We start from the raw sequence: 27757 nt of genomic DNA, 5'->3' as shown, positions 1-27757 counted from the left end.
AAGTTGCACTTTCGAAGTCCAATTTTTTCAATCACACTATCAAATTTTCTCTTATGAGTGAAAAAGAAAAATATGTCCAATTAATTTTCTTGAATTTGTCGAAAAATATTTACTTATTTTTGCGAATGCGGCATGATACAAGCGCGGAGTTATACAGTTTAGTCAAAAATTTTGTAAAAGTATCAAATTTTTTTCTAAAATTAACCTAAAATTTTATTCCTGGTGGGTTCACTGGTTTTGCAGTGTAGTTCCATAAAATGAGTTAGTTTTTATATAGACGTCTATATATAACTATGAATTGATATGGGGTAAATTTTGTCATGGTATTTAGAGGGTGACATATTGGCATCACACACTAAATTGCAACCGAGTCGGAAGGGCAAATAACCGAGCGGACGGGGGGATGAGCATCCGAATCACCGAATCTTAAATACCCACTACCATAAATCAAAGGTCATAGTTTCCTTTCAAAACTCCTCGTCGTAACAGGTTACATGCAAACTTAAAATGTCCTGTTCCACAGAGTGGTTCAGTATATAATTAATTTGATCAACTAATTTTGTGATTGAATAAGATTTTTTGTCAATATTAAGAACTGATCAGAGGATGACCTTATTAATGTGATACATATTCCTCAATGCAAAATTTAAAAAATTGATATTGTTAACAATAAAACCTGTATGTTAGATGGTTTTAAAATTTGCAATATTTTTTATTGTCCAAGGAGTTAACAGGTTACAATTTAGATATTTTCATAAACAATGTTTAATGATGGATTTCTTTATGGGATATTGAATTTTTATACAAAAAAATTGTAATGAATTAAATAGAAATGCGATCAAAATATAATAAAAAAATAACAAATCTGGTTATTAACAAGGAAAGTAACAAGATTAAAATATGTTTTACAACTACGAAATTGGATATACTGAAGTCACGTAGTACATCTAAATTACATCTATCCTAATTCTGACCTGATTTAGAAAATTTTGTACATAACAAATAAGATGTAGTTATAAAATAAAGTTATCATAAATTGTATAATATCTTTAATTTTTTTTTTTTTTATGACAGAACCTTGTTTTTCATAATTCAATGGTATTCGTTTTGAGTTTTTTTAGGAAATTTTGGATTTATTTATTGATTTTATATACAAAAAGTGAGTGAGAGATGAACTATAACCTAATTGGAATTATTCCTTTTTAGCTGGTGCTTCTTTGATAGCTTCGGGATATTCCAATTTTACTCCAGGCTCACAGGTGAAGATGGGACAACAGAAGGGGAAGGCAGCGGTTTTGTTGGTCTTTTCAGTATCCAATTTACATTTGTCATTAGCCAATGGCAATGGACCACAATCTTCGACCAATTCCAATAATCTGAAAATGGAAAAAGTAGGTTTTATTATTTTTTTTGTTAAATTTCTGGATGTTTTGCTTTAGCTTACTTGGTAGGATCTTCCTCATTTTGAACACAAGTTGAACGACCACAGAATGGTGTCAGCTCCCATGATTTACCAACTTCAACAGTAGCACAGCGGGTTGAAGCAAAGCACATGCCAGGGAAATCTAAAATTAATAGAAAACAGAAAAATAATTTAATTTTCATTGAAATAAATAATAACATAATAAATTAATAGTTATGTGTAATGGTTCAAGGATTCCATATGGACAGTTTTTTTCCATGTTACCCCAACCTAATAAACAAAGTTGCTGGTTTAGAAGTAAAAGAGTAAAACCAAAATTGAATAAAACTTTGTTTAAAAGCAATAGAAAAAGATGATCATGCATTAACTCTTTATAAAAAAAGTTCCCCCTATTGATCTTAATTTTTCTTTCAATTATCATTTTTTTAATATTATTAGCACACTGAAAAAAAAACAGCGAACACACCAGGAACACATAAAAATTTTCTATAGAAATAAATTTTTGAAAATGTTTATTTCTATAAAAATACAAATTTTCTATAGAAATAAAATGTTGACAAAATATTCTATAGAAAAAATTGTGATTAAATACTTATATAATTCAGTTTGACAAAATTTTCTATAGAAATAAAATTATGGTAGATTAGTTTTGGCAATGTGGATCAATTTCCGTGTGATTGGCAATCGTCTATATATAATTATGGACCAATTTTTGAATGGCTGTTAGCGGCCATATAATAGCGCAATGTACCAAATTTCAACCGGATCGGATGAATTTTGCTCCTCCAAGAGGCTCCGGGGTTCAAATCTGGGGATCGGTTTATATGGGGCTACATATAATTATCAACCGATATGGACCAATTTTTGTATGGTTGTTGGAGACCATATACTAACACCACGTACCAAATTTTAACCGGATCGGATGAATTTTGCCCCTCCAAGAGGCTCCGCAGGTCAAATCTGGGGTTCGGTTTATATGGGGGCTATACGTAAACGTGGTCCAATATGGCAAATTTTCAATACCGTCCGACCTACATCAATAACAACTACTTGTGTCAAGTTTCAAGTCGATAGCTTGCTTGGTTCGGAAGTTAGCGTGATTTCCACAGACGGACGGACATAGCTAGATCGACTCAGAATTTCACCACGACCCAGAATATATATACTTTATGGGGTCTTGGGCCAATATTTCGATGTGTTACAAACGGAATGACAAAGTTAATATGCCCCCATCCTATGGTCGAGGGTATTAAAAATAACAAGTATATATGGCCGTAAGTTCGGTCAGGCCGAATCTTATGTACCCTCCACCATGGATTGCGTAGAAACTTCTACGAAAGACAGTCATCCACAATCGAATTACTTGGGTTGTGGTATCTTAAATCGTTTTCTAAATTGTGATTTAGTCCATACGTGGTATATATTAAACAAAAAAGGTATGTGTAGGTAAGTCTACAAATAATTACGAATCGATATGGACTTTTGCACGGTACGTAGGGAGCCAGAATTGATATATTGGGGTCGCTTATATGGGGGATATATGCAATTATGAACTTGATATGGACCAATTTTTGTGTGATTGGGGATCGATTTATCTGAGGGCTATATATAACTATAGACCGATATGGACCTAGTTAGGTATGGTTGTTGACGGCCATATACTAGCACAATGTACCAAATTTCAACTGACTAGGATGAAATTTGCTCCTCCAAGAGGCTCCAAAACCAAATCTCGGGATCGGTTTATATGGGAGCTATATATGATTATGGACTGATATGGACCACTTTTGGCATGGTTGTTAAATATCATATACTACCACCACGTACCAAATTTCAACCAGATCCGATGAATTTTGCTTCTCCAAAACCGGAGGTCAAATCTGGGGATCGGTTTATATGGGGGCTATATATAATTATGGACTGATATGAACCAATTCCTGCTTGGTTGTTGGATACCATATACTAACATCACGTACCAAATTTCAACCGAATCGGATGAATTTTGCTCTTCCAAGGGGCTCCGGAGGTCAAATCTGGTGTTTGAGGCCATATATTAACACCCCGTACTAAATATCAACAGAATCAGATGAATTTTGGCCTTCCAAGAGGCTCCGGAGGTCAAATCTGGTGATCGGGTTATATGGGGGCTATATATAATTATTTACCGATGTGGACCAATTGTTGCATGGTCATTACAGAACATATACTAACGCCATGTACCAAATTTCAGCCGGATCGGATGAAATTTGCTTCTCTTAGAGGCTCCGCAAATCAAATCGGGGGATAGGTTTATATGGGGGTTATATATAGTTATTGACCGATGTGGACCAATTTTTGCATAGTTGTTAGAGACCATATACTAACACCATGTACCAAATTTCTTCTCTTAGAGAGTCTGCAAGCCAAATTTGGGGGTTCGTTTATATGGGGGCTATACGTAAAAGTGGACCGATATGGCCCATGTGCAATGCCATCCGACCTACATCAATAGCAACTACTCGTGCCAAGTTTCAAGTCGATAGGTTGTTTCGTTCGGAAGTTAGCGTGATTTCAACAGACGGACGGACGGACGGAAATGCTCAGATGGACTCAGAATTTCACCACGACCCAGAATATATACTTTATGGGGTCTTACAGCAATATTTCGATGTGTTACAAACGGAATGACAAAGTTAATATACCCCCATCCTATGGTGGAGGGTATAAAAATCATAATTTAATTTAATATGTAAAATTAGTTAAGTAACTCTGCACTACTAAAACAATTAAATATTCCAAATTTTAACTGAGCTATTCCAATAAAAATCATGACACTTTATGAATCATTCGTAAACCACTTCTTATGTTATACAACAAATACGCATGTGCAGTGCGCCCATCTCCTCATTATCATCACGCATAATTCCGAAGGTTTATTGTTTGTTTTCAAAATATACTCGACTTTTGTATTAATAAACAGGTCATAATAGTTTCTCATATATTACGATTTAAAGTGAATACAAATCGCTTCAGTTACTTTCACTTTCGCTGTTATTTTAATATCGAATCCCAGCATGTTTTAAATCATTTTTGTGTATATGAAAAATTTGGTATCTGACATTAATTTTTTTCCAGTTGAATTCACGTGGTACATTTTGCCGGGGGAAAGTATAATAAATAAAACAAAAATTAAAAACAAAAACTAAAAACGATGTTAATCTCTATTTGTGGATTTAAACTCTTTTTGAGTGGGTTCAGCATTTAAAACTTGTATTTGCATATTTTGAATATAGGGGTAGGTCGAGTACGTTGATAATTTAGAAAATATATAAAAAATATTTAAAGACTATTGGTTCTACTTTTACGTGTGTGACATTTCGATACATACACTGAAAAAAAAAAAACAGTGAACCCATCAGGAAGAAAACTTTCGATTAAATTTAGAAAGTTTTTAGAAAATTTTAACTAAACAGCATTACAAACGCTGGCATCACGCCGATGTCATTAAAATAAGTAAATATTTTTCGACAAATTCAAGAAAATTTATTAAACATAATTAAGTTTTTTCACTTGTTAAAAAAAAATTTGTAGTTTGAAGGAAAAAATTGGAGTTAAAAATTGCAAGAATGTCTTTAGTGACTTACGAACACCCAGAGAAGGAAAATGATCACCTCAAACATTTTTTAAGAGCAAAATGTTATTTTTGGGAGGTGACCATGTAACATGGTTTTCGCAACCATGTTATTTTCTCGGAAATCATGTAGCTGATTTCTGTAAGCAGGTTATATTTGACGAAAAAATAACATTTTAGTGACAAACATGTGACCATGTACACCATACAAAAATAACATTTTGCTCTTGAAACATGTTTGAGGTGATCATATTACTTCTCTGCGTGAAGTTCATAATGAACGCATTTCTTGTAAAATTTGCAAAATTTAAAGAAATACTGAACTATTTTGTGGAAGACACGAATTTAGTTAATCTTTATGCTTTATTTGGGTATATTTTTTTCCCCGGTTTTAGTTAATTTAACTAACGTACGCAAAAAATTATTAGAGTAAATGAAACCTTCTCCAAATATAATAATTCCATGAACTAAAATAAAGTTAAATTGGCTTTAGTGAAATAGAGGGTTCACATTTTTTTGAGTGTAGTGGTTTTAAATTCAGAATATTTATTAGAATCAAATCTCGTATATATTTCAATAAGAAATTAGCATATAAGTTCCACAATGGATCATATCCCACTGTCAGATCTACACTAAAGGCTATGGAAAATTCAGCTTAGCCAGCGATGAAACATGTGTATAATCAGGCTTGTGGAGATTGATATCTGACATATTCTTTTCAATAAACCACACAAAAAACCTCGTCAAAAAAGTAGTGAAAATGTTCTTTTTGGATCCGAAAGTGGCGCAGAAGCGGTGAATTTAACATGGGTTGACGGATGTCCACCATTTCAGTTGCCGTTGCACTGAATTTGCATCAGTTCTTAAAGTGTGCTGCGAATTCAGTGTTTTGGATATGAATTAAGAAAATATGATTTATTTTGACAAATAAATAAACTTTAAATTTTTAAATTATGATTTTTAATGCATTTTAACGCTTGTCTAGAACGTTTGACATCAATTATTTTCAAAAAACTCGCAAGTTTTCTAGAATGGATTTAACATTTATTTCGGCAAAATTTAAATATTTTGTATCATTTTATTAATTTTTGATCGGGTTTTAACCTATTTGAAACAAAAAAATTAAATTTCCCATTAAAAATATTAAAAAAGCGTGGAAGTGGAAGTATTTTTAAAGTTGTGCTTTTAGAAGAACTTCCAATTTATTTTTGCTGGAAAATTAATACCCTAAAATCCCTTAATCTTCTGGTCCAATAGGTTCGTATTACAATTGTAATACTAAGTAAAGTTATTAATTTGGATGGGAAATCGCCCTGCATTGATATCAGGCTTAGGTTAAAGTGGTAGCCCGATTAAGTTTCAGACTCACTTAGACTATTCAGTCCTTTCCATATTAGTCTTTCATTAAAAGGATAAAAGTTTCATTTGAGTTGAAGAAGATTCTATTTGATTTGAAAAAGAACTCATTGGATTAAAAAAAAACTGTCATGAAATGTAAAAGTTTTCATTTAAAGTGAAAAGAAACTCCAATCTTGAAGCTGCACAGAAAAAATGGAGGCTATGGTATAGGAAAAATTAACTATCTCATGCGAAAATTGGACTAAATTGTATTCCAAATTTTGAGAATAATTAAATTAACGAAAATTTTCTGACATTTTTGGATTTTTATCTACCATTTAGGAAATTCATCCCTCCCGAAAAGAAACAAGGAAGGAAAGTCTAAAGTTGAACGAAGCCGACAATATTAAACCCTGTACCACTTTCGGATCCACATTTTCGATACCATATCAAATCTGTCATATGTTGTGTGCTATATATACAGTGAAACCTCTCAAACGTGGACACTCTGAAAACTGGACACCTCCCAAACATGGACAGTTGTCTGAGGACGTTTGCTATATTAACCTCTCATACCGGGACACCTCTCAATGGTGGACAAAATTTAGGCGATCATGGGTGTCTACCTTTCAGAGGTTTCATTGTAAAAGGTTTTGTTCCCATATACATACATTTAAATCTGACTCGATCTGGACAAAATTTGTTATGGTTCTAAAATTTAATTCTGAACTCATTTCAACCAACATTGGCATGTATATTGAGAACGTTAGTGCTACTCCCCGTGCACAGTTTTATGTAAAACAGTTTTATGTAAATCTATATCTGAACCGATTTCAACCAAAATTGGCGTACATCCCAGCAAAAAAACGTCGCCAAAAAAGTAATGAAAATGTTTTTTTTTTTGGATCCGGAAGTTGTGCAAAATTGACGCAGAAGCGATGAATTTAACATGGGCTTGTCATAGGACGGAAGTCCTCCATTTCAACAGCCGTTGCACTGAATTTGCATAACTTCTTTAGGTGTGATCCGAATTCAATGTTTTGGAAGTAAATTAAAAAATTCTGTGATATTTTGTCAAATAAATAATTTTTATATATTTTTGTTTTATAATTTTTAATGGATTCTAACGCTTGTCGGAAACGTTTGACCTCAAATATTTTCAAAAATTCACAATTTTTTCAGATTGGATTTAGCATTTTTTTCGACAAAATTTAAATGATTTGTACCATTTTATGAATTCTTACTCTGTTTTTAACATATTTGAAACAAAAAAGTTAAAATTACCCATTAAAAGTATGAAAAAACCAACTTATCTTTATAAGGATAAGTTGGGAATTAAAAAAACTTCCTGGGTAGTTAAAATAAAGAACATCACTCACTGAAAAAACAGTGAACTCACAAGGAAGAAAAGTTTCGGTTAATTTTAGAAAAATATGAATATTTGTAGAAAATTTTAACTAAACAGTATTACAAACGTTGGCATCACGCCGATGTCATCAAAATAAATAAATATTTTTCGACAAATTCAAGAAAATTTATTAGACATAACTAAGATTTTTCACTTGTTAAAGAAAATTTTGCAGTTTGAAGGAAAAACTTGGAGTTCAAAATTGCAAGAATGTCTTTAGTGATATACGAAGTTCATGATGAACACATTTTTGGTAAATTTTACAAATTTAAAGAAATTCTGAACTATTTTGTGGAAGGTACGAATTTAGTTAATCATTATGCTTCATTCGAGTTTATTTTTTTCCTCGGTTTTAGTTAATTTAACTAACGTAAACAAAAAATTATTATAGTAAAGGAAACTTTCTCCAAACATAATAATTCCATGAACTAAAATAAAGTTAAATTGGCTTTAGTGAAATAGAGAGTTCACTTTTTTTTGAGTGTTGGGAGTGCATCTTCTTGAAGTGCTTTTAAAGTTGTGCCTCTAGAAGAACTTCCAAATTTTGTTGCTGGGATATCCAGAATGGGAGCTATGTCTAAAATTGAACCGGTTTCTTTCAAAATCAGTATTTGTATGTTATTGAAATTTTATTGGCATTTAGTTCATAATCATGGAATAAAGAAAAATTCGCTGGGTTGGGGAAATTTTCTTATAAAATTTTATAAATAAACTACACTCTAAAAAAAAAAAAAATTAACCTCTATTTCTCTAACGCCTATTTATCTTTATTTTAGTTCATGGAATTATTATGTTTGGAGAAAGTTTCCTTTACTGTAATAATTTTTTGCATTAAAAAAAGGGAAAATAATTATACATAAATGAAACATAAAGCTTTACTAAATTCATATTTTTCACATAATAGTTCCTTATTTCTTAAAATTTGTAGATTTTACTACAAAGGCACCCATCGTGAACCTCGTATGGCACTAAAGACATTTCTACAATATTCTTTAACACGGGAAAACAATTAATTTTGTCTAATAAAATTTTTTGAGTGATGTCAGCGTTGGTAATACTGTTTAGATAAAATTTTCTAAAATTAACCAGTATTCTTCTTCCTGGTGGGTTCACTGGTGAGTTTTTTCAGTGTAGAACAAAATATTTTTTTCCAATAAATTTAAGTTAATTTTAACATCAGTTTTACAACCATTATTGGCTTTGACCACACCGAATTTATATTGGGTATATCAATTAGGTCGCATTTAGTCTATTTTAGCAATCTTGATGAAAATTTTAATATATAGAGTAAATAATAAAAAACATTTTCTTTTTTATTCTTCCAAATAATATTTTCGTGCACCGATGTGCTGTTTCTTAAATACAATTTGAAAGCAATTAAATTTCGATTACAATTTGGATTTCCTTGGAATCTCGAACCTCGTAAAAAATTTGAAATGTGTTACAGTTACTAAAGTGAAACGCAAAACTTTATTCGTATCAGTTTTGCCCGTTTACTGATTTATGTCAATACAAGATTTCATCTTGAAACCATTTTACTTTTTGGTAAATCGTTATACCAGTTTTGTGTTAATTATACAAAATAACGTAAGTTGTTGCCATAGCTATTGCAATTAGTTATTTATTAGTGGATTTTAAGTAAGTTAAACTAGTTAAATTGCCTGTTTCTGATTTCGTGTGAGTGAGCGAGTGAGTGTATTTTCGATATCTGTACAAAAACAAAAAAATTGCAAAAATTCCATTTGCTGTAGTTTGTGACAATGCTCCCCAGTTATGAATGTAATGCTGTTTCTCTGTTTCTCCACCATCATTATCATTGTGCCAGTCAAATATGTCCATTTCAAACATTTGCCATAAATCGTTATTGACATAATTGGATCGCGTGCTGCCTTACAGCTATTGGATTTTGGCAATCGATTTTGTCATCTTATATTTGTGCAAGTAAACTTAATTAACCATATTTTTTTAGCGTTTTGTAATGGAAAATTTATTTAAGGGATTGCATTAAATTGTGGGAGCTTAAATGGGAAGTTGACACAATTAAGTCATGGGATAATTTTGTCGTAATTACAGACTGATCTAGAAATTATATCCCACAAACGAGATTAATTGAGCAAGATCCATGAAACAGGAAAAATAATTTTACCATAAGTTTGGATAAGATATAGAGCTGGAATTTTTTTTATCTCAAACTACAATAATCAAGTAGAAACGTTCGGACTAGATATTTTAGTCAAAATCATAATGCCGACTTTTAAAAAATTTTAAATATTCGAAAGCTCGATTTTCATCTTTCGGATTTCCGAAGTGGTAAATTATTGAAATTGCATCAAAGGTGAGAATAAACATAATTTTAATATTCTGGAATGCTCTTCTGCGAAATGCTGATGAGAAGGTATATGATCACCTCTTAGAGCAAACGGCAACATTTTTGCCGCAAATTTTTATTTTCTCGTCAAACATAACATTTTTGTTGCAAGCAGAGACACACTGCCCGTGAGAATATAACATGGTTGTGGCAAACGTGTTATATGTTCGCACTCAAAAAATAAAATTTTGCTCTAGGAGGTGGTTATATTCCGTCTCTGGGTGCACGACCAAAAGTACCTCTATGCAGAGCCAGACCAGAGATTATGGACCAATAAGGCCAATTTATGTTTTTGTTGAGTGTATATGAAACATGCTTGAGGTGATCATATTCCATCTCTGCGAGTAAATGTCCCACACTAAAAAAAAAAAAATTTACTTGGTTCCTAAGATTTTGACTTTCCTTTAAGGATTTTGGTATTGATTCCGAGCCAAAGATGCGTCTTCTTTAAAATAAAGACATTTTTAGCGACCTATCTGGCTTTAAATCTAGGATCAATAAAATTAAAATTAAGATAGAGATTCCATTTATCGAATTTTCATTCACTTTTCCCGGTATATCAATAAAGCTACTCATGTACAAACAAATGACACCTTAAAAATCCAAATTATAACGGATACATCAACGTAACGTAATTCCACAAAAACTTTAAACCAAAGATGCAAAATTTTCAAAATAAGTCTTAGCCTATATTTGAAGCGTTTTTATCTTAAATCTAAATTTTCAATATTTCAGTAAATTTAAGGACAATTTCTTTAAGTCAAAAATGTGTTTCTTTACTTTAAGGAAAATTAGACGGAAGGACGCAAATTTATAAAATGTGTGTCCTAAATTTAATGAAACAAATTTTTGAAGCAAAGATTATAAACATTATTTTAATTAAAATTTCATTATTTTAATGAAATTTATCCTTAATATTTTGTAAATTTCGCATCCTAAAATTTAGGTTGCGAAATCTTTAATATCACGTAAATATGTTTTTCAGTGCATTTGAGGTATCCACAACCTATTGCAATATGTAAACATTACTTTTCTTTCCCAAACTACACTGGTAAAAAAACTTTACTATATTAACGAAATTCCCCATTAAAATTGGGACAACGCAACATATTCTTGAATACGATGAATTTTTTCTTTGTTGCAATGCATTTTTCATTTAATGTTGAAACATGAGAAATTTTTCGAGGAATCAATTTTAATGAAAATTTCTTTGTGGCTAGTGTCATTTCAACAGAAGAAATAAATAATATAACTAGCCCGTCACAAAATATCTGCAATTATAGGACTCCAATCGCATATCTTGATGAAATATTATCGGACTAATAATGTTATGAGTACTATCCTGAGATATTACGAATATTACGATGTAAAGTGCTTTAAAAGATATGACCCACCACCCAGTAAAAAAAGCTTCGCCAAAAAAGTAGTGAAAATGTTCTTTTTGGATCCGGAAGTAGTGCAAAATTGGCACAAAAGGCATGAATTTAACACGGGCTTGTCATAGGACGGATGGCCACCATTTCAACAGCCGTTGCACTGAATTTGCATCACTTCTTACTCTGTGATTCAAATTCAGTGTTTTGGATGTGAATTAAAAAATGTTGTCATATTTTGAAAAATAAATAATTTTTATAATTTTTTATGATTTTTAATGCATTCTAACGCTTCTCCGAAACGTTTGAATTAAAATATTTTGAAAAATTCGCAATATTTCTTGAATAGGTTTTGATTTTTTTTTCGACAAGATTTCAATAATTTGTACCATTTTATTAAAGCTTACTCTGTTTTCAACATTTTTGAAACAAAAAAATTAAATTTACCCATTGAAAATAAGAAAAAAGGCGTGATATAAATAATTGAATTAAAACAACTTCCTGTGTTGTTGAAATAAAGAACATATTTGGGAGTACATCTTTCGAAGTGCTTTTAAAGTTGTGCCTATGGAAGAACTTCCAAATTTTTTTGCTGGGCATTTAATGTTAATGTTATTGGGTATTTTTCAATTTATCACAAATAGCTCTTCTGTAATTCACATCTTGAGAATATTAAAAAATCTTGGGATTAAGTTACATTCAGATGAACAAATGAAGGGATAATATTTTCTGTCATAATTTTTTTTTTTGTTATGTCACCGGATTATTCAAAATGCTAATGGCACAAAAAAGATATATAAATAAAAAAAATTGATTTAATCAAAAGATTTTTCAAATGTTAAACAAAATTAAGCCTTTATATATGGTCAGTAGAGGAAAAAAACCCCGAAAGTGATTTAGAGCATGCTTTAGCCATTAGCAGGTAAATGTAAGTATTAGCATTAAAACAAAAAATGAATGAATAGATACACAACAAGTAATTTTTTTATTAGACGAACAAAAAACTCCCAACAGCTGAAATATTGGTTGAAATGGCCAAATGTGGTTCACAAACGTGATTTTAGGAACCGGTCGCCATTCACTGAAGCTTAACCAAATCTGGGTATGGCATACAATGAAGTCATATTTAACTCTTCGAATTACCATTGTTTCAGATAATTCCAAAATTTTCTCGAAACTACAAAGGAAAAGGTATACAAATTTGCCAATACAAAGTGTATTAGAAAAAACGGCTTAAAAAGGTGCGCCACAAAAATCTCAAAAATAAAAAAAAAATTGAATATAATAAAACCGGCCGGTGCTGTAGCAGCTGTTAGCTGCAATCGAATATTGCATTAATTCATTTGAAATTCCAGTGCACTTATTTAATACTTTGGAGCCCACGCACACACACACATAAGGGGTAGTAATCTAGATAAATGCTTAAGAGTAATTAAAAAATGTTTTTTTAGTTTTTTTAAAAAACACTAATTAGATTAAAATCACGTAATTGATGTAAATTAAAAAAATAATGAAATATAATTCACAGATATTTCTCTTCAAATATTAATCCATGGAATAGAAATATCAGCGAATTGTATTTTGACATGCTTTACAGAAACTCCATTTGTTTTACTTAATTAAATGTATTCCAGTTTATTTTATTTTAATTATATTTAATTTGAATTAGTTTATTACTTTTAGTGAATTTTATTTCATTATATTCAATATAGATACACCGAAAAAAAATATTATCGTGAGGTCAACGATTTTATGTCGTTAAAATACGAATGCATATTTTGCTTAGCATAGAAGTCATATTTTTCAATGAAGTCATATTGTCCTTATAATTAAGTGATTTCACTTAAAAGTGGGTATCATAAAATGAAAGAAAAAATGTTTGGGCTAAGGTCAACTTGACTTTAATAATTCAGAAAAATGCTTTAAAATTAATGAAATTGTCTTTAAATTTGTTGTCTTTTTGCGTTTTGACTACAAAGCAAAAAATTGTTCAAATATAGGACATATTTTTCAAAACTTTTTTAAAGACGTTTTTTACTTGAAACATAACATAATTTCTACTGGAAGTCATGTCTGAATTTGGAAAATAAAGTTGTCGTTAACTTGTTTTTAAAGGACTTTGATAGCATATGAAGAAACAAAGCAAGTACACAAAACCCAAATTTAAAAGAGAATTGTGTCTTAAAAGTATCCTTACTTGTATTCTCCGCTTCTTTTTTCAGTGTAGATTTTTTATTATTTATTTTATGTTGACTTTATTTACATTTATTTTGCTTTGCTTTAGAGTATATTAATTTATTTCACTTAATTGAATACAACTATTTTATTTTATTTAAATATATTTTATTTTTTTACTATAATTTAATTTACTTTATATTAAATTATATAATTTATTCAATATAGTTAGGTTATTTTGTATTCATTTGATTTAAATGTATTTTGATATGTTTTAGAGAAGCTGCATTTTTGTAATTCAATAAATGTATTCCAATTTATTTTATTTTAATTTAATTAACATTATTTTATATAATTTAATTCATTACAGTTTGACTTTATTTTATTTAATATTATTTGGTCTTATTAACTTAATTCTAAATATCCTATTTTGAAGGCGAGAGCCAAGTGTAACCCATTTTGTACTGTACACCCAAAAAAGTTTACTTTAATCCAAAGATCCTAACTTTCCCCTAAAGATTTTGGTATTGATTCCAAACCAAAGATGCGGCTTCTTTAAAATAAGAACATTTTCTAGGAACTAAAAATCTAGAATCGCTAAAATTGAAATCAAGATACAGATCTCATTAGGGACTTTGTATACTCTTTTTGCGATATATTAAGAAGACCATTAATGTACAAAAAATACCAATTTCAAAATCCTTATTATAATAAACAAGTATATGACAAAATTTTCTATAGAAATAAAAATTTGACAAAATTTTCTATAGAATTAAAATTTTGACAAAATTTTCTATAGACATAAAATTTTGTTAACATTTTCTATAGAAATAAAATTTTGACAAAATTTTCTGTAGAAATAAAATTTTGACAATATTTTCTATAGAAGTAAAATTTTGACAAAAGTTTCTATAGAAATAAAATTTTGACAAAATTTTCTGTAGAAATAAAATTTTGACAAAATTTTCTGTAGAAATAAAATTTTGACAAAATTTTCTATAGAAATAAAATTTTGACAAAATTTTCTATAGAAATAAAATTTTGACAAAATTTTCTGTAGAAATAAAATTTTGACAACATTTTCTATAGAAGTAAAATTTTGACAAAAGTTTCTATAGAAATAAAATTTTGACAAAATTTTCTGTAGAAATAAAAATTTGACAAAATTTTCTGTAGAAATAAAATTTTGACAACATTTTCTATAGAAGTAAAATTTTGACAAAAGTTTCTGTAGAAATAAAATTTTGACAAAATTTTCTGTAGAAATAAAATTTTGACAAAATTTTCTATAGAAAAATAAAATTTTGACAAAATTTCTACAGAAATAAAATATTGACAAAATTTTCTATAGAATTAAAATTTTGACAAAATTTTCTACAGAAATAAAATTTTGACAAAATTTTCTGTAGAAATAAAATTTTGATAAAATTTTCGATAGAAATAAAATTCTGACAACATTTTCTATAGAAGTAAAATTTTGACTAAATTTTCTATAGAAATAAAATTTTGACAAAATTTTCTATAGAAATAAAATTTTGACAAAATTTTCTATAGAAATAAAATTTTGACAACATTTTCTATAGAAATAAAATTTTGACAAAATTTTCTACAGAAATAAAATTTTGACAAAATTTTCTATAGAGATAAAATTTTGACAATATTTTCTGTATAAATAAAATTTTGACAAAATTTTCTGTAGAAATAAAATTTTGACAAAATTTTCGATAGAAATAAAATTTTGACAACATTTTCTATAGAAGTAAAATTTTGACAAAATTTTTTATAGAATTAAAATTTTGACAAAATTTTCTACAGAAATAAAATTTTGACAAAATTTTCTATAGAAATAAAATTTTGACAAAATTTTGTACAGAAATAAAATGTTGACAAAATTTTCTATGGAAATAAAATTTTGACAAAATTTTCTATAGAAGTAAAATTTGGACAAAATTTTCTATAGAAACAAAATTGTGACAAAACTTTCTCTAGAAAAAAAAATTTTGACAAAATTTTCTACAGAAATAAAATTTTGACAAAAATTTCTATAGAAATAAAATTTTGACAAAATGTTCAATAGAATTAAAATTTTGACAACATTTGCTATAGAAATAAAATTTTGCCAAAATTTTCTATAGATATAAAATTTTGGTAGATTATTTTTGGCTCGAGTGGCAACCATGATTATGAACCGATATGGACCAATTTTTGTGTGATTAGGGATTGGCTATATATAACTATAGACTGATGTGGACCAATTTTGGCTTGGTTATTAACGGCCACATACTAACGCCACGTTTCAAATTTCAACCGGATCGAATGAATTTTGCTCCTCCAAGAGGATCCGGAGGACAAATCTGGGGATCGGTTTATATGGGGGCTATATATAATTATGGACCAATATGGACCAATTTTTTCATGGTTGTTAAAGACCATATACTTATACAATGTACCAAATTTCAGCCAGATCTGATGAAATGTGCTACTCTTAGAGGCTCCGCAAGCCAAATCTGGGGGTCCGTTTATATGGGTGCTATACGTAAAAGTGTACCGTTAGCGTTGTTTCAACAGACGGACGGACGGACGGACAGCTTAGATCGACTCAGAATTTCACCACGACCCAGAACATATTACTTTATGGGGTCTTAGAGCAATATTTCGATGGGTTACAAACGGAATGACAAAGTTAATATACCCCAGATTCTATGGTGGAGGGTATAAAAAGCAAATGGTTTTCATTTGTTTACAAACCACATGTTTTTTGTTTGGATTTTGTATCAGTGTTGCACATTTTTATTCGTAAACTATTTGGTCTTTGCGAAGGGAATCGGCAACATTGTAGTAGCACCATCAAATGTATACAACATATTTTTCCCAAACGATATCACCATTAGTCTATAGTTGAACTTATTTTATCTTCAATCCAAAGATTTAATATTTCAGATAATTTGATGATTAGTTCTTTAAATCGAAAATCTTTTTGTTTATTTTTAGGAAAAGTTGCCTTAATTCAAGACAGGCGACATTAATGATGGGATACATATTTCAAAGATGTGTATCTTTAATTTATTGAAAAATTTTAAATCAATGTATATGAACATTATTTTAATCAGGGATGATATATAGCATTCTGGAAATTGTACTGAATCAGCTTCGGAAAAGTACTTTTTAAGCCAAAAGGTACTTTTTTCATTTGATTTTTTTCCATTGCACCAAAATATTTGCAATACCAAATTTCATGGAGGTTGGTACGAAATTCTTATCGATATCTTTAAAAACGTCAATTAAATGGAACTATGGACATTCAAGACAGGGTCGACTGAGCTGGTGATGCTCTTGTCTCGCAATGCGTGACTTAGGATTTGTATTATTCGGATTCAGGCCTATTTATCAACGTTATATTGTCCTCCTCCGCAGGCTTTAAGGCGATCCAAAATAAAATTTTCTATTTGATTGGAGAGAAATGTTACAATTGTCTATAAGGATAAACGGATTCGGACTAGCGTTCACATTTTAATCTATAAATTTAAAAAGGTTGAAAAAGGTGCGAAATATGTCGAGGGCATACTACCGACTTTCTAGGCTCAAATAGTGTCAAAAAAATGTACAAAAGTGTCAACTTTATCAACCCTGATTTTATTTAGAACTGTTTTAGTTAAAAAAATTTATATTACGTGTCTTAAATTTGAGGATGCCCCATTTTTATACCCTCCATCATAGGATGGGGGTATATTAACTTTGTCATTCCGTTTGTAACACATCGAAATATTGCTCTAAGACCCCATAAAGTATATATATTCTGGGTCGTGGTGAAATTCTGAGTCGATCTAAGCATGTCCGTCCGTCCTTCCGTCCGTCCGTCCGTCTGTTGAAATCACGCTAACTTCCGAACGAAACAAGCTATCGACTTGAAACTTGGCACAAGTAGTTGTTATCGATGTAGGTCGGATGGTATTGAAAATGGGCCATATCGGTCCACTTTTACGTATAGCCCCCATATAAAGGGACCCTCAGATTTGGCTTGTGGAGCCTCTAACAGAAGCATGTTTCATCCGATCCGGCTGAAATTTGATACATGGTGTAAGTATATGGTCTCTAACAACCGTGCCAAAATTGGTTCACATCGGTCCATAATTATATATAGCCCCCATATAAACCGATCCCCAGATTTGGCTTGCCGAGCCTCAAAGAGAAGCAAATTTCATCCGATCCGGCTGAAATTTGGTACATGATGTTGGTATATGGTCTCTAACAACCATGCAAAAATTGGTCCATATCGGTCCTTATTATATATAGTCCCCATATAAACCGATCCCCAGATTTGGCTTGTGGAGCCTCTAAGAGAAGCATATTTCATCCGATCCGGCTGAAATTTGGTACATGGTGTTGGTATATGGTCTCTAACAATCATGCAAAAATTGGTCCACATCGGTCCATAATTATATATAGACCCCATATAAACCGATCTCCAGATTTGGCTTGCGAAGCCTCAAAGAGAAGCAAATTGCATCCGATCCGGCTGAAATTTGGTACATGGTATTGGTATATGATCTCTAACAACCGTGCAAAAATTGGTCCACATCGGTCCATAATTATATATAGCGCCCATATAAACCGATATCCAGATTTGGCTTGCGAAGTCTCCAAGAGAAGCAAATTTCATCCAATCCTGTTGTAATTTCGAACATGGTGTTAGTATATGATCTTTAACAACCGTGGCAGAATTGGTCCATATCGGTCCATAATTATATATAGCCCCCATATAAAACGTTCTCCAGATTTGACCTCCGGAGCCTCTTGGTGGAGCAAAATTCATCCGATCCGGTTCAAATTAAGAACGTGGTGTTAGTATATGGTCGCTAACAACCATACCAAAATTGGTCCAATCACACAAAAATTGGTCCATATCGGTTCATAATCATGGTTATTTCTATAGAAAATTTTGTCAAAATTTTATTTCTAGAGAAAATTTTGTCAAAATTTTATTCGGTTCATAATAAAATTTTCATCATTGTCAGAATTTTATTTCTATAGAAAATTTTGTCAAAATTTTATTTCTATAGAAAATTTTGTTCAAATTTTATTCGGTTCATAATCATGGTTGTCACTCAAGCCAAAAATAATCTACCACGATTTTATTTCTATAGAAAATTTTGTCAAAAGTTTATTTCTATAGAAAATTTTGTTAAAATTTTATTTCTGTAAAAATTTTTGTCAAAATTTTCTTTCTATAGAAAATTTTGTCAAAATTTTTATTTCTATAGAAAATTTTGTGAAAATTTTATTTCTATAGAAAATTTTGTTAAAATTTTATTTCTGTAGAAAATTTTGTAAAAATTTTATGTCTACTTTGTCAAACTGAATTATATACGTATTGGATCGATCTTTTTTGATTTAATATATACCACGTATGGACTTACATACAATTTAGAAGATGGTGTTAGGAGGTTTTAAGATACCTTGCCATCGGCAAGCGTTACCGCAACTTAAGTAATTCGATTCTGGATGGCAGTGTTTAGAAGAAGTTTCTACGCAATCCATGATGGAGGGTACATAAGCTTCGGCCTGGCCGAACTTACGGCCGTATATACTTGTTCATATTAAGTCAATATGGTTTTTTCTAGTGTAAGGGACGTTTTCCAAGACTTTATTGTAAAGACAATTTTCACTTGAAGTGAACCTTGAATTAGGAATTATATTTGTTTTCAATATGAAAAAGTTCAAAAGTGAATTGTTTGTTAAATGTATCCTTAATGAGATTCCTCACTTTTTTTGCTTAGAATCAATACCAAAGTCTTTAACATAAAGAAGAAATCTTTGGAACGGGGTACGCGTATTTTTTTTTTCAGTGCAGTTTTTAATTCCTGGAAATATTTTTTAATTAGCAATTTTGATGATGATATACGACCTCTCAGTAAAAATGCCAATTAATCATAAACATCGTTCATACACATGCATTACATAATTTTCATTTATTTGTGGCTATTTTCAATAGCCTTACATGGACTTATTCCTCTTTCAAAATTACCCACTAATTAACTCATCACAATAGGCTTAGTAAACAATTGCCACCGAATATTAAGCTAATTAAAATGCATTCCGAGATTGTGTCATGCCTATATTTGTAATGAACTCGTTTATGCCATAATATCAAATTCAAATGGGGGAATCCCCACCACCACCACCACCCCAACTCATCTCTTATTATGGGCTACTTGAACCACATGAAATAAAGTTCCGGCATAGTGTTAATAACTCTTTGGGGGCTACATACCTCTAAGCACATCAGCTGGTATCAGGCGTTTGTAGATTTTGATGGAACCCTCAGCTGGAGCAGCAGCTGATGCTGCCGATTCCTTTGTGTCTTTATTATCTGTGGCAGCTCCACTGACACAGGCTACCACCAAGAGAACAGCCAATGTGTTGATAAAGAATTTCATATTGATTTGTTTTGTTGGGTTGCTTCTTATTTAATAGAAATTTATTAGGGTGGAACGTATAGGTATAGCTTTAAGTTTTTGTTTTTTGATTAAGCAAATTTTATGTAGATTTTTTTTTTTTTTTGAATTACAGATACACGCTTTAAGCCTCTAGACGGTTTTTGTATTTTTTTTTCTTCTCTTTTTTGTTTGTTTTAGTCAAATGTCCGAAACGTTTTTGTTGTTGCTGATGTTATTTAGTATCGTGTGTTTTGTAGTATGATTGTTTCTCCAGAAATTGTTCACAAAAAACCAACTCACGAACCGTTGCAAGCGAAAGTGAGCACTGAATTAAATTTCAAAATTGTTCAAACACCCGTATTTATATGTGCGGCCCAAACGTCAACTTTCCAAAAAGGCAAGTTGCGGTGTTGGTGTGCTGCTTGGTTCGCTCGCTCGTAGGTTAGTTAGCTCGCTCGCTGGCTAGATGGCTGGCTGGCTTATTCGGTGTTACCGTCATCAATGTTTGTTTGTTTTTGTTAAGCAAATTGTTACGCCACTGTAAATGTTGAAGCAATGAATGCGTCATGATTTGGGGGGGCGATACATAACGACATGCGTACACCCTCACCTAAAAGAACAACAACAACACCACCAACAAAGACAACATCAATATCAGTCCCATTCCGTCTGGTTAGATGGCTGGGGATGTCATTGGCATAACAATATGAAGAAATGATCCTTTCACCGCATTGCTACTTACAAGCAATCGAAAGTAGTTGGAAGACCTATATGTCTCCCCAAAAGGGAGATAGATGAGCCCTAATTAATTAGTCACTATGTCAGAGTATCGAATATCAGCTACATTGAACATCGATTTATACTTATGTGCTCATGTTATTAACTCAAACAATCGATTTACTATCCAGCAAAAAAGAGATCCCAAAAAGTGATTGGGATCATCACCAAAGAATTTGACATGACTTTGTTATAGGGTGGAAGTATCCCGTTTTCGGGTCCCTTTGGTGTTATGATGTTATGCCTTAAATGAAGAAATTTAAAATAAATAAAACATTTTTGCTACACTAAAAAAAAAGTTTACTTGTTTACTTGATGTCCACATGTCCACGAATGTCCGCGTTAATTCAAAAATTCTTAAGGGAGCCAAAGATGCAGAAATTTTCTAGGGACCTTTGCAGCTTTAAATCGCAATTTACAAAATATTAAAGACAAATTTCTTTAAAACAAGTATATATGGCCGTTTTTGTGACATATTGTATATATGGACCAATTTTTGTGTGATTGGGGATCGATTTATCTGAGGGCTATATATAACTATAGACCGATATGGACCTAGTTAGGCATGGTTGTTAACGGCCATATACTAGCACAATGTACCAGATTTTAACTGACTCGGATGAAATTTGTTCCTCCAAGTGGCTCCAAAACCAAATCTCGGGATGGGGCTATATGGGGGCTATATATGATTATGAAATGATATGGACAACCTTTGGCATGGTTGTTAAATATCATATACTACCACCACGTACAAAATTTCAAACAGATCGGATGAGTTTTGCTTCTCCAAAAGGCACCGGATGTCAAATCTGGGGATCGGTTTATATGGGGGCTATATATAATTATGGACTGATATGAACTAATTCCTGCATGGTTGTTGGATACCATATGTTAGACGTACCAAATTTCAACCGAATCGGATGAATTGTGCACTTCCAAGGGGCTCCGGAGGCCAAATCTGGGGATCGGTTTATATGGGGGGCTATATATAATTATGGACCGATTTCGACCAATTTTTGCATTGGTGTTCGAGGCCATATATTAACACCACGTACCAAATTTCAACTGAATCAGAATGAATTTTGGTCTTCCAAGAGGCTCCGGAGGTCAAATCTGGGGATCGGTTTATATGGAAGCTATATATAATTATGAACCGATGTTGACCAATTTTTGCGTGGTCATTAGAGACCATATTCCAACACCATATACAAAGTTTCAGCCGGATCGGATGAAATTTGCTTCTCTTAGGGGCTCCGCTAGCCAAATCTGGGGATCGGTTTATATGGGGGCTATATATAACTATGGACCGATGTGGACCAAGGTTTGCATGGTTGTTAGATACCATATACCAACACCATATACAAAATTTCAGTCAGATCGGATGAAATTTGCTTCTCTTAGAGGATCGGCAAACCAAATTTGGGGGTCCGTTTATATGGGGGCTATACGTAAAAGTGGACCGATACCATTTGCAATACCATCCAACTTACATCAATAATAACAACTCGTGCCAAGTTTCAAGTTGATAGCTTGTTTCGATCGGGAGTTAGCGTGATTTCAACAGACGGACGGACGGACATGCTCAGATCGACTCGGAATTTCACCACGACCCAGAATATATATACTTTATGGGGTCTTAGAGCAATATTTCGATGTGTTACAAACGGAATGACAAAGTTAATATACCCCCATCCTATGGTGGAGGGTATAATAATGAAATTTTAATTAAAATAAAGTGTATATTCGTTGCTGCAAAAATATTTTTCATTAAATTAGGAAACAAATGTTGTATATTTGTTTCCCTTCGATAAAGTAGCATGTTTTTGAACTAAGGCAAATTTGCCTTAAAGTAAAGAAACACATTTTTGATTTAATGAAATCGTCCTTAATTTAACCGAAATATTGAATCTTTAGATTTAAGATAAAAATGCTTCAAACATAGGCTAAGTCTTATTTTAAGGATTTAGCATTTTTGGTTTAAAGCTTTTTTGTTCTTTAAAGTATCCGTTATAACTTGAATTTTTATACTGGCATTTGTTTGTGCGTGAATAGCTTTATTAATATACCGCGAAGAGAGAATGAAAATTCGATAAATGCGATCTGTATCCAAACTTTAATTTTATTGATCCTAAATTTAAAGCCAGAGAGATCGCTAAAAAATGTCCTTATTTTAAAGAAGCCACATCTTTGGCTCGGAATCAATACTAAAATCCTTAAGGGAAGAACAAAATCTTTGAATCCAAGTAAATTTTGTTTTGAGTGTTGGTTTATGGAATTTTCATTCTCCTTTAATAAAGCTATTAACATACCACCAAATGCAAAATCCAAATTATCTTTTATAACAGAAGTAAAAAATAGTTTCTTAATTCCAAAAAAAATTTAAGTTAAACAAGTAAGGAAAGTCAAAAGTCGGGCGGGGCCGACTATATTATACCCTGCACCACTTTGTAAATTTTCGATACCATATCACATCCGTCAAATGTGTTGGGGGCTATATAAAGGTTTGTCCCAAATACATACATTTAAATATCACTGGATCTGGACAGAATTTGATAGACTTCTACAAAATCTATAGACTCAAAATGTAAGTCAGCTAATGCCACCCTAGTGAGCCATGTTAGTAAAAAAATATGGGAAACATTTAAATCTGAAGCAATTTTAAGGAAACTTCGCAAAAGTTTATTTTTGATTTATCGCTCCCCCAACATGTGAGAAGTTTTTAAAGTTGTAAAGTTGCCTGTGGGCAACTTTGGGCCATTGTGGTAGTAAAATTACATAATTTTGGACAAAAGACCTAGAGAAAAAAGGTTTGAAAAACAATGATTTTGAACAAATTTTGAACTTCGATTGGCCCAGTGACGAGGAATACGGCGATGATGTGGAGAACATATCTGCAGTTCTCGGGAGCAATTTGGAAGGAATCGTACAAAGGGAGGAAGCCGTTGATATCGGACTTCTTGGCAATATACTGGTAGATTATCACAAATATAGGCGCTTTATTATACTTTGGTTTTTTTTCTCACCGTCACACAGAGGGTTGAAATCCATCAAAAGTGGCGATTAATTCAAAAGATGAACTTTAACTTTAATAACCGTATTTGGTACCGGGTGAAAGAAGATAAAATTCTACATCACTACATGCCAAAATAAAAGTTCTTAGTTGTTTACTTTATTTGCAGTGTGTCTTCAAAGTTCAATAATTATTATTATTTTTGCGCGCATTGGTTAAAAGTGAAAATTTGCATATTTCCAGTGATAATTTTTTAAATTAAGACTTCTAAAAGTGAAAATTTTATAATGGAGCCGTCTACTTCAGGTATTTGAGTATATGATAAATATTTGTTTGTTTAGATAAATGTTTTGGAAATATTGCAAAAAAATATAAGGAAATTGCTCCAAAAATGAGGTATTTTTGATGTTTGTATTGGATTTCAACTGAATTATCGGTGAAACTTGGTAAAACTGCTTATATTTTCTTAAAATATGAAGTTTCAGCTTATAAATTCCAAAACATCTTTTTGCCTTTTTGTTGCATTTTTTGACTTATTAAAGAATTTGTAAAATAACTCCAGTCGCTAAAAATATATATGAAAAAATAAAACAAACAAAAAATCACTTTGACCTTATTAGCTTTTGTCTTTATATTCCGTTTAGTATTTGTTATTGTAGCTACTGAGTGTACAGTTTATTATTGGCAAAGCTAAAAAATAAATCACACGCACTCACGAAAAAAAATAATTAATTAATTCCAAATTACTTACAAAGCTTCGTAAGCTAACTGAAAAATCTCAGGAAGCCAGAAATAAGGACTTCAAAAGGTATAGGGAGCACTTTTCCCGTAAATTCAGTCGGGAAAATACAATAGAAGACGTCTTTAATAGATTTCTTCAGTTCAAATCCATTTATTTCGAGCAAGAGGAAGAGTTGCAAAATGAAAATGCAGCAAATGCCTCAGACTGCATTGGAGTTACTTATTCTTACTCAAAATGAAAATGATAATGGTGACGAAGATGATGAAGATAATGAAGATGCAGATTATGTTAACGAATTGTATGATGATTAAGAAGAAAATTATTATTATTAAGTAAATTAATTTTATTATGGTTGTGAAGTAAATGATGATTATGAATACTTTTAAAATTAATGAAATGAAAAAAATAAAAAAACCGTACAATTATATTTTTTTTTAATTATTTTTTTTCTTTAATGGTTGTTTGTTTTATTTTTATACTATGTTTTTCTTATGAATATTGATCAATAAGATATAATAATATTTTCTAATGTATTTTTTTTAAAATATGTGGAATTACGGAATTTGAAGAAAAAAAAATCGGATTTTAATTTAAAATTTTGGGTATATAAATACAGATTAAATATTTATTAATTATTTTTTTTTCTAAAAGCACATTAAGTATGCTCTAATTTTCAATTGCATTTTCATAATTTATCGTTTTTCTTTGAAAAATTACAGCGAAAATTGTGATATAAGACCACTTTTTCCAAAATACAAAAAGGCCATAAAAGATTAAAACAACAATTTTTAAAATTTTTGTTGTTGTTTCTAGTTATGCCTTTTTATGTATTTATGACTATCCATCAATAAAAAATAACAATATTTTAAAATTACGGATTTCCTGAATTAATCGCCACTTTGCCTACCGCTCAACCCACTGTGCGTCAGTTGAAATGGCATGGGTTCAAAACAAAAAAAAAAAACAAAACAAAACATTGATTCAGGAAGATTCACGAAGTCGTGAATGAAATTTAAACTAAATCTCGTGAATGTGCGTGAATGGGACTAATTAAAAATTTGTCGTGTGTGAGTAAAAAGCAAATTGTGTTCGTGATTGTGAAATCACGCTCATAATAAAAATTCACGCTCACGATAAATTTAACGTGTTCCGTCGTGAGTTATGAATGTTAATTACTCATCTGTAATTGCAGCGAGTCATGAGATTTGTCATGAATCACAAGAATTTTCGTGAATGGTAATTGTTGTATCACGAACATTTTCGTGAATGAAGAATATTGTCGTGAGTCGCGAGAAATTTCGTGAATTACGAGTATTTTATGTAGCCACCAAAAATTGTCGTGTTCCGAAAATATTCGTGAATTACGAAAATTGTAGTGAATCGTGCGGGAGCGTGAGGCATAAACATTGTTCGTGAATGAGCGTGCGCTAGTATGACTTTTCGTTTCGTGAAAAGTCATATTAGCGCGTGAATTCATCGCGTGCGCGAGTACAAATATTTCTTCGTGAATGTGCCAGAGTGTGAGTGAAATTTCACTCACGTGCGCATCCAAGTATATATTTACTGTAAAAATTACAACAAATTTTAAAAAAATCCAATAAAACGTAATACGTCTATCATTACAAAACAAACCATTTTATAGTCCAAATGCCCAAAGTTGCCCACAGGCAACATTCACTACAGCCCAAACGTGGCGACCCGAAATTTTGGCTAGACGCTTCTTAAATGACTACAACATGATTAAAAGTATAAAAACTTTTTTAGTTGTACCGATAAAAATTCGGGGTCGAAAGGGTTAAAAAAGTTTAAGGGCACACAAAAAGTTAGACCAATGAGTTACTTCGATTGCACCGAAGTGGCCATTTACAGAATTTGGGTTTCTCCAATGATAACCCATTCCAAGTTGAGCAGTTTGTGAAAAAACTAAATGATCGGGTTTACCATCCAAAGAGGTAAGCGGTAAGGTAAGAAAAAAGTTACCATCAAAAAAATGGAAAAAAATTATATAGTCGCAATATAAACCGATTTGATTTCTAAAGAAAAGTTCATCCGATCTGGTTGAAAATTGGTATGTGATGTTAGTACAGTGATACCTGTCAAACTTGGATACTTTGAAAAACCTCCCAAATGGGGTCAGTTGTTTTGGGGGCGTTTGTTACACCGAAAAAAGTAAACTGCTTTATAGTATGAATGAACGAACCTCGCGTGAAAATTCAACACACACACATTTTGAGATTTCCACAAAGCGTTGTTAAAGCCAGGAAAATTTAATGTCTTCATGTACTTTTTAATTACAACTCACGAAATTACAGCCTCTTATAGAAGAAAAATGAACTAAAAATAAAGAAACTAATCATTGGAGCCAAATCATTACCATTTTAACTATATTGTAGTTCATTACTATGTTATTGTTGGGAATCGTACGAAGGAAAATTTCATTACTCTGAGTAAAATTTCGAAAAAATAATAAAATTTAACTACAAACAATTAATTTTTTTTGGCAATAAAAGTAAGTTAAATTTGGCGTTAGTTTGTAGTTTCTCTCCGTCTCTCTTTTGCTGGATTATTGGTGCAAACAGACGAGTTCCAGTAAAAGTTGTTACGGTGCTAATATTGTCTTTTTTGAGACTAAACTCGGAAAATTGTTATTTGCGGGGTATGTTAGCACCATAACAGTACATCAACATCAGGACCGGTACAGGATTACTTTCTGGTTTGTTTGCACCCGGTCGAAACGTATGGAAGGGGCTGGTCTCATTAACGTGAGTTTGTCATTTAGGGGTAAATAAATTTATGCTTTAGAACAAGTCTTGAACTCATTCCAATGGTCACGTCTTGGGACAGTAGGACTACCCCTTAGACAGGATTTCATGAACCAGTTTGGAACAACCTTTTAAGAACCTATTTCACTTAGAGCATCCGAGTGGCACCAGAAAAAAAAAATACTTTGAGAATGTGTTGAACAATATTCCAATACAAAGTTCGTTACATGCAGAAAAGGAATATGATCGCCCCAAACATGTTTCAAGAGCAAAATGTTATTTTTGGAGGTGAATCTGGAACATTTTTTTTTCTTCGCAATCATACACATGGCTG

General features: G+C 31.4%; 1 protein-coding gene across 1 annotated transcript; it reads right to left on the bottom strand.

Annotated features, from left to right (window-relative positions):
• Positions 1 to 1105: 1105 nt before the first annotated feature.
• Positions 1106 to 20438, bottom strand: LOC142229035 (uncharacterized). The gene is made up of 3 exons (XM_075299572.1): positions 19967 to 20438; positions 1445 to 1565; positions 1106 to 1376 (listed from the first exon to the last, which is right to left on the bottom strand). The coding sequence occupies exons 1-3, from the start codon at positions 20130 to 20132 to the stop codon at positions 1193 to 1195; spliced, it is 471 nt and encodes a 156-aa protein (XP_075155687.1). The 5' UTR covers positions 20133 to 20438; the 3' UTR covers positions 1106 to 1192.
• Between the last annotated feature and the right edge of the window lie 7319 nt (positions 20439 to 27757).

Source organism: Haematobia irritans, chromosome 3, assembly GCF_050003625.1.
Source record: "Haematobia irritans isolate KBUSLIRL chromosome 3, ASM5000362v1, whole genome shotgun sequence".
In the NCBI taxonomy this organism is placed as follows: domain Eukaryota; kingdom Metazoa; phylum Arthropoda; class Insecta; order Diptera; family Muscidae; genus Haematobia; species Haematobia irritans.
The sequence above is the reverse complement of the archived record's forward strand: the minus strand, read 5'-3'. Positions and strand labels throughout refer to the sequence as shown.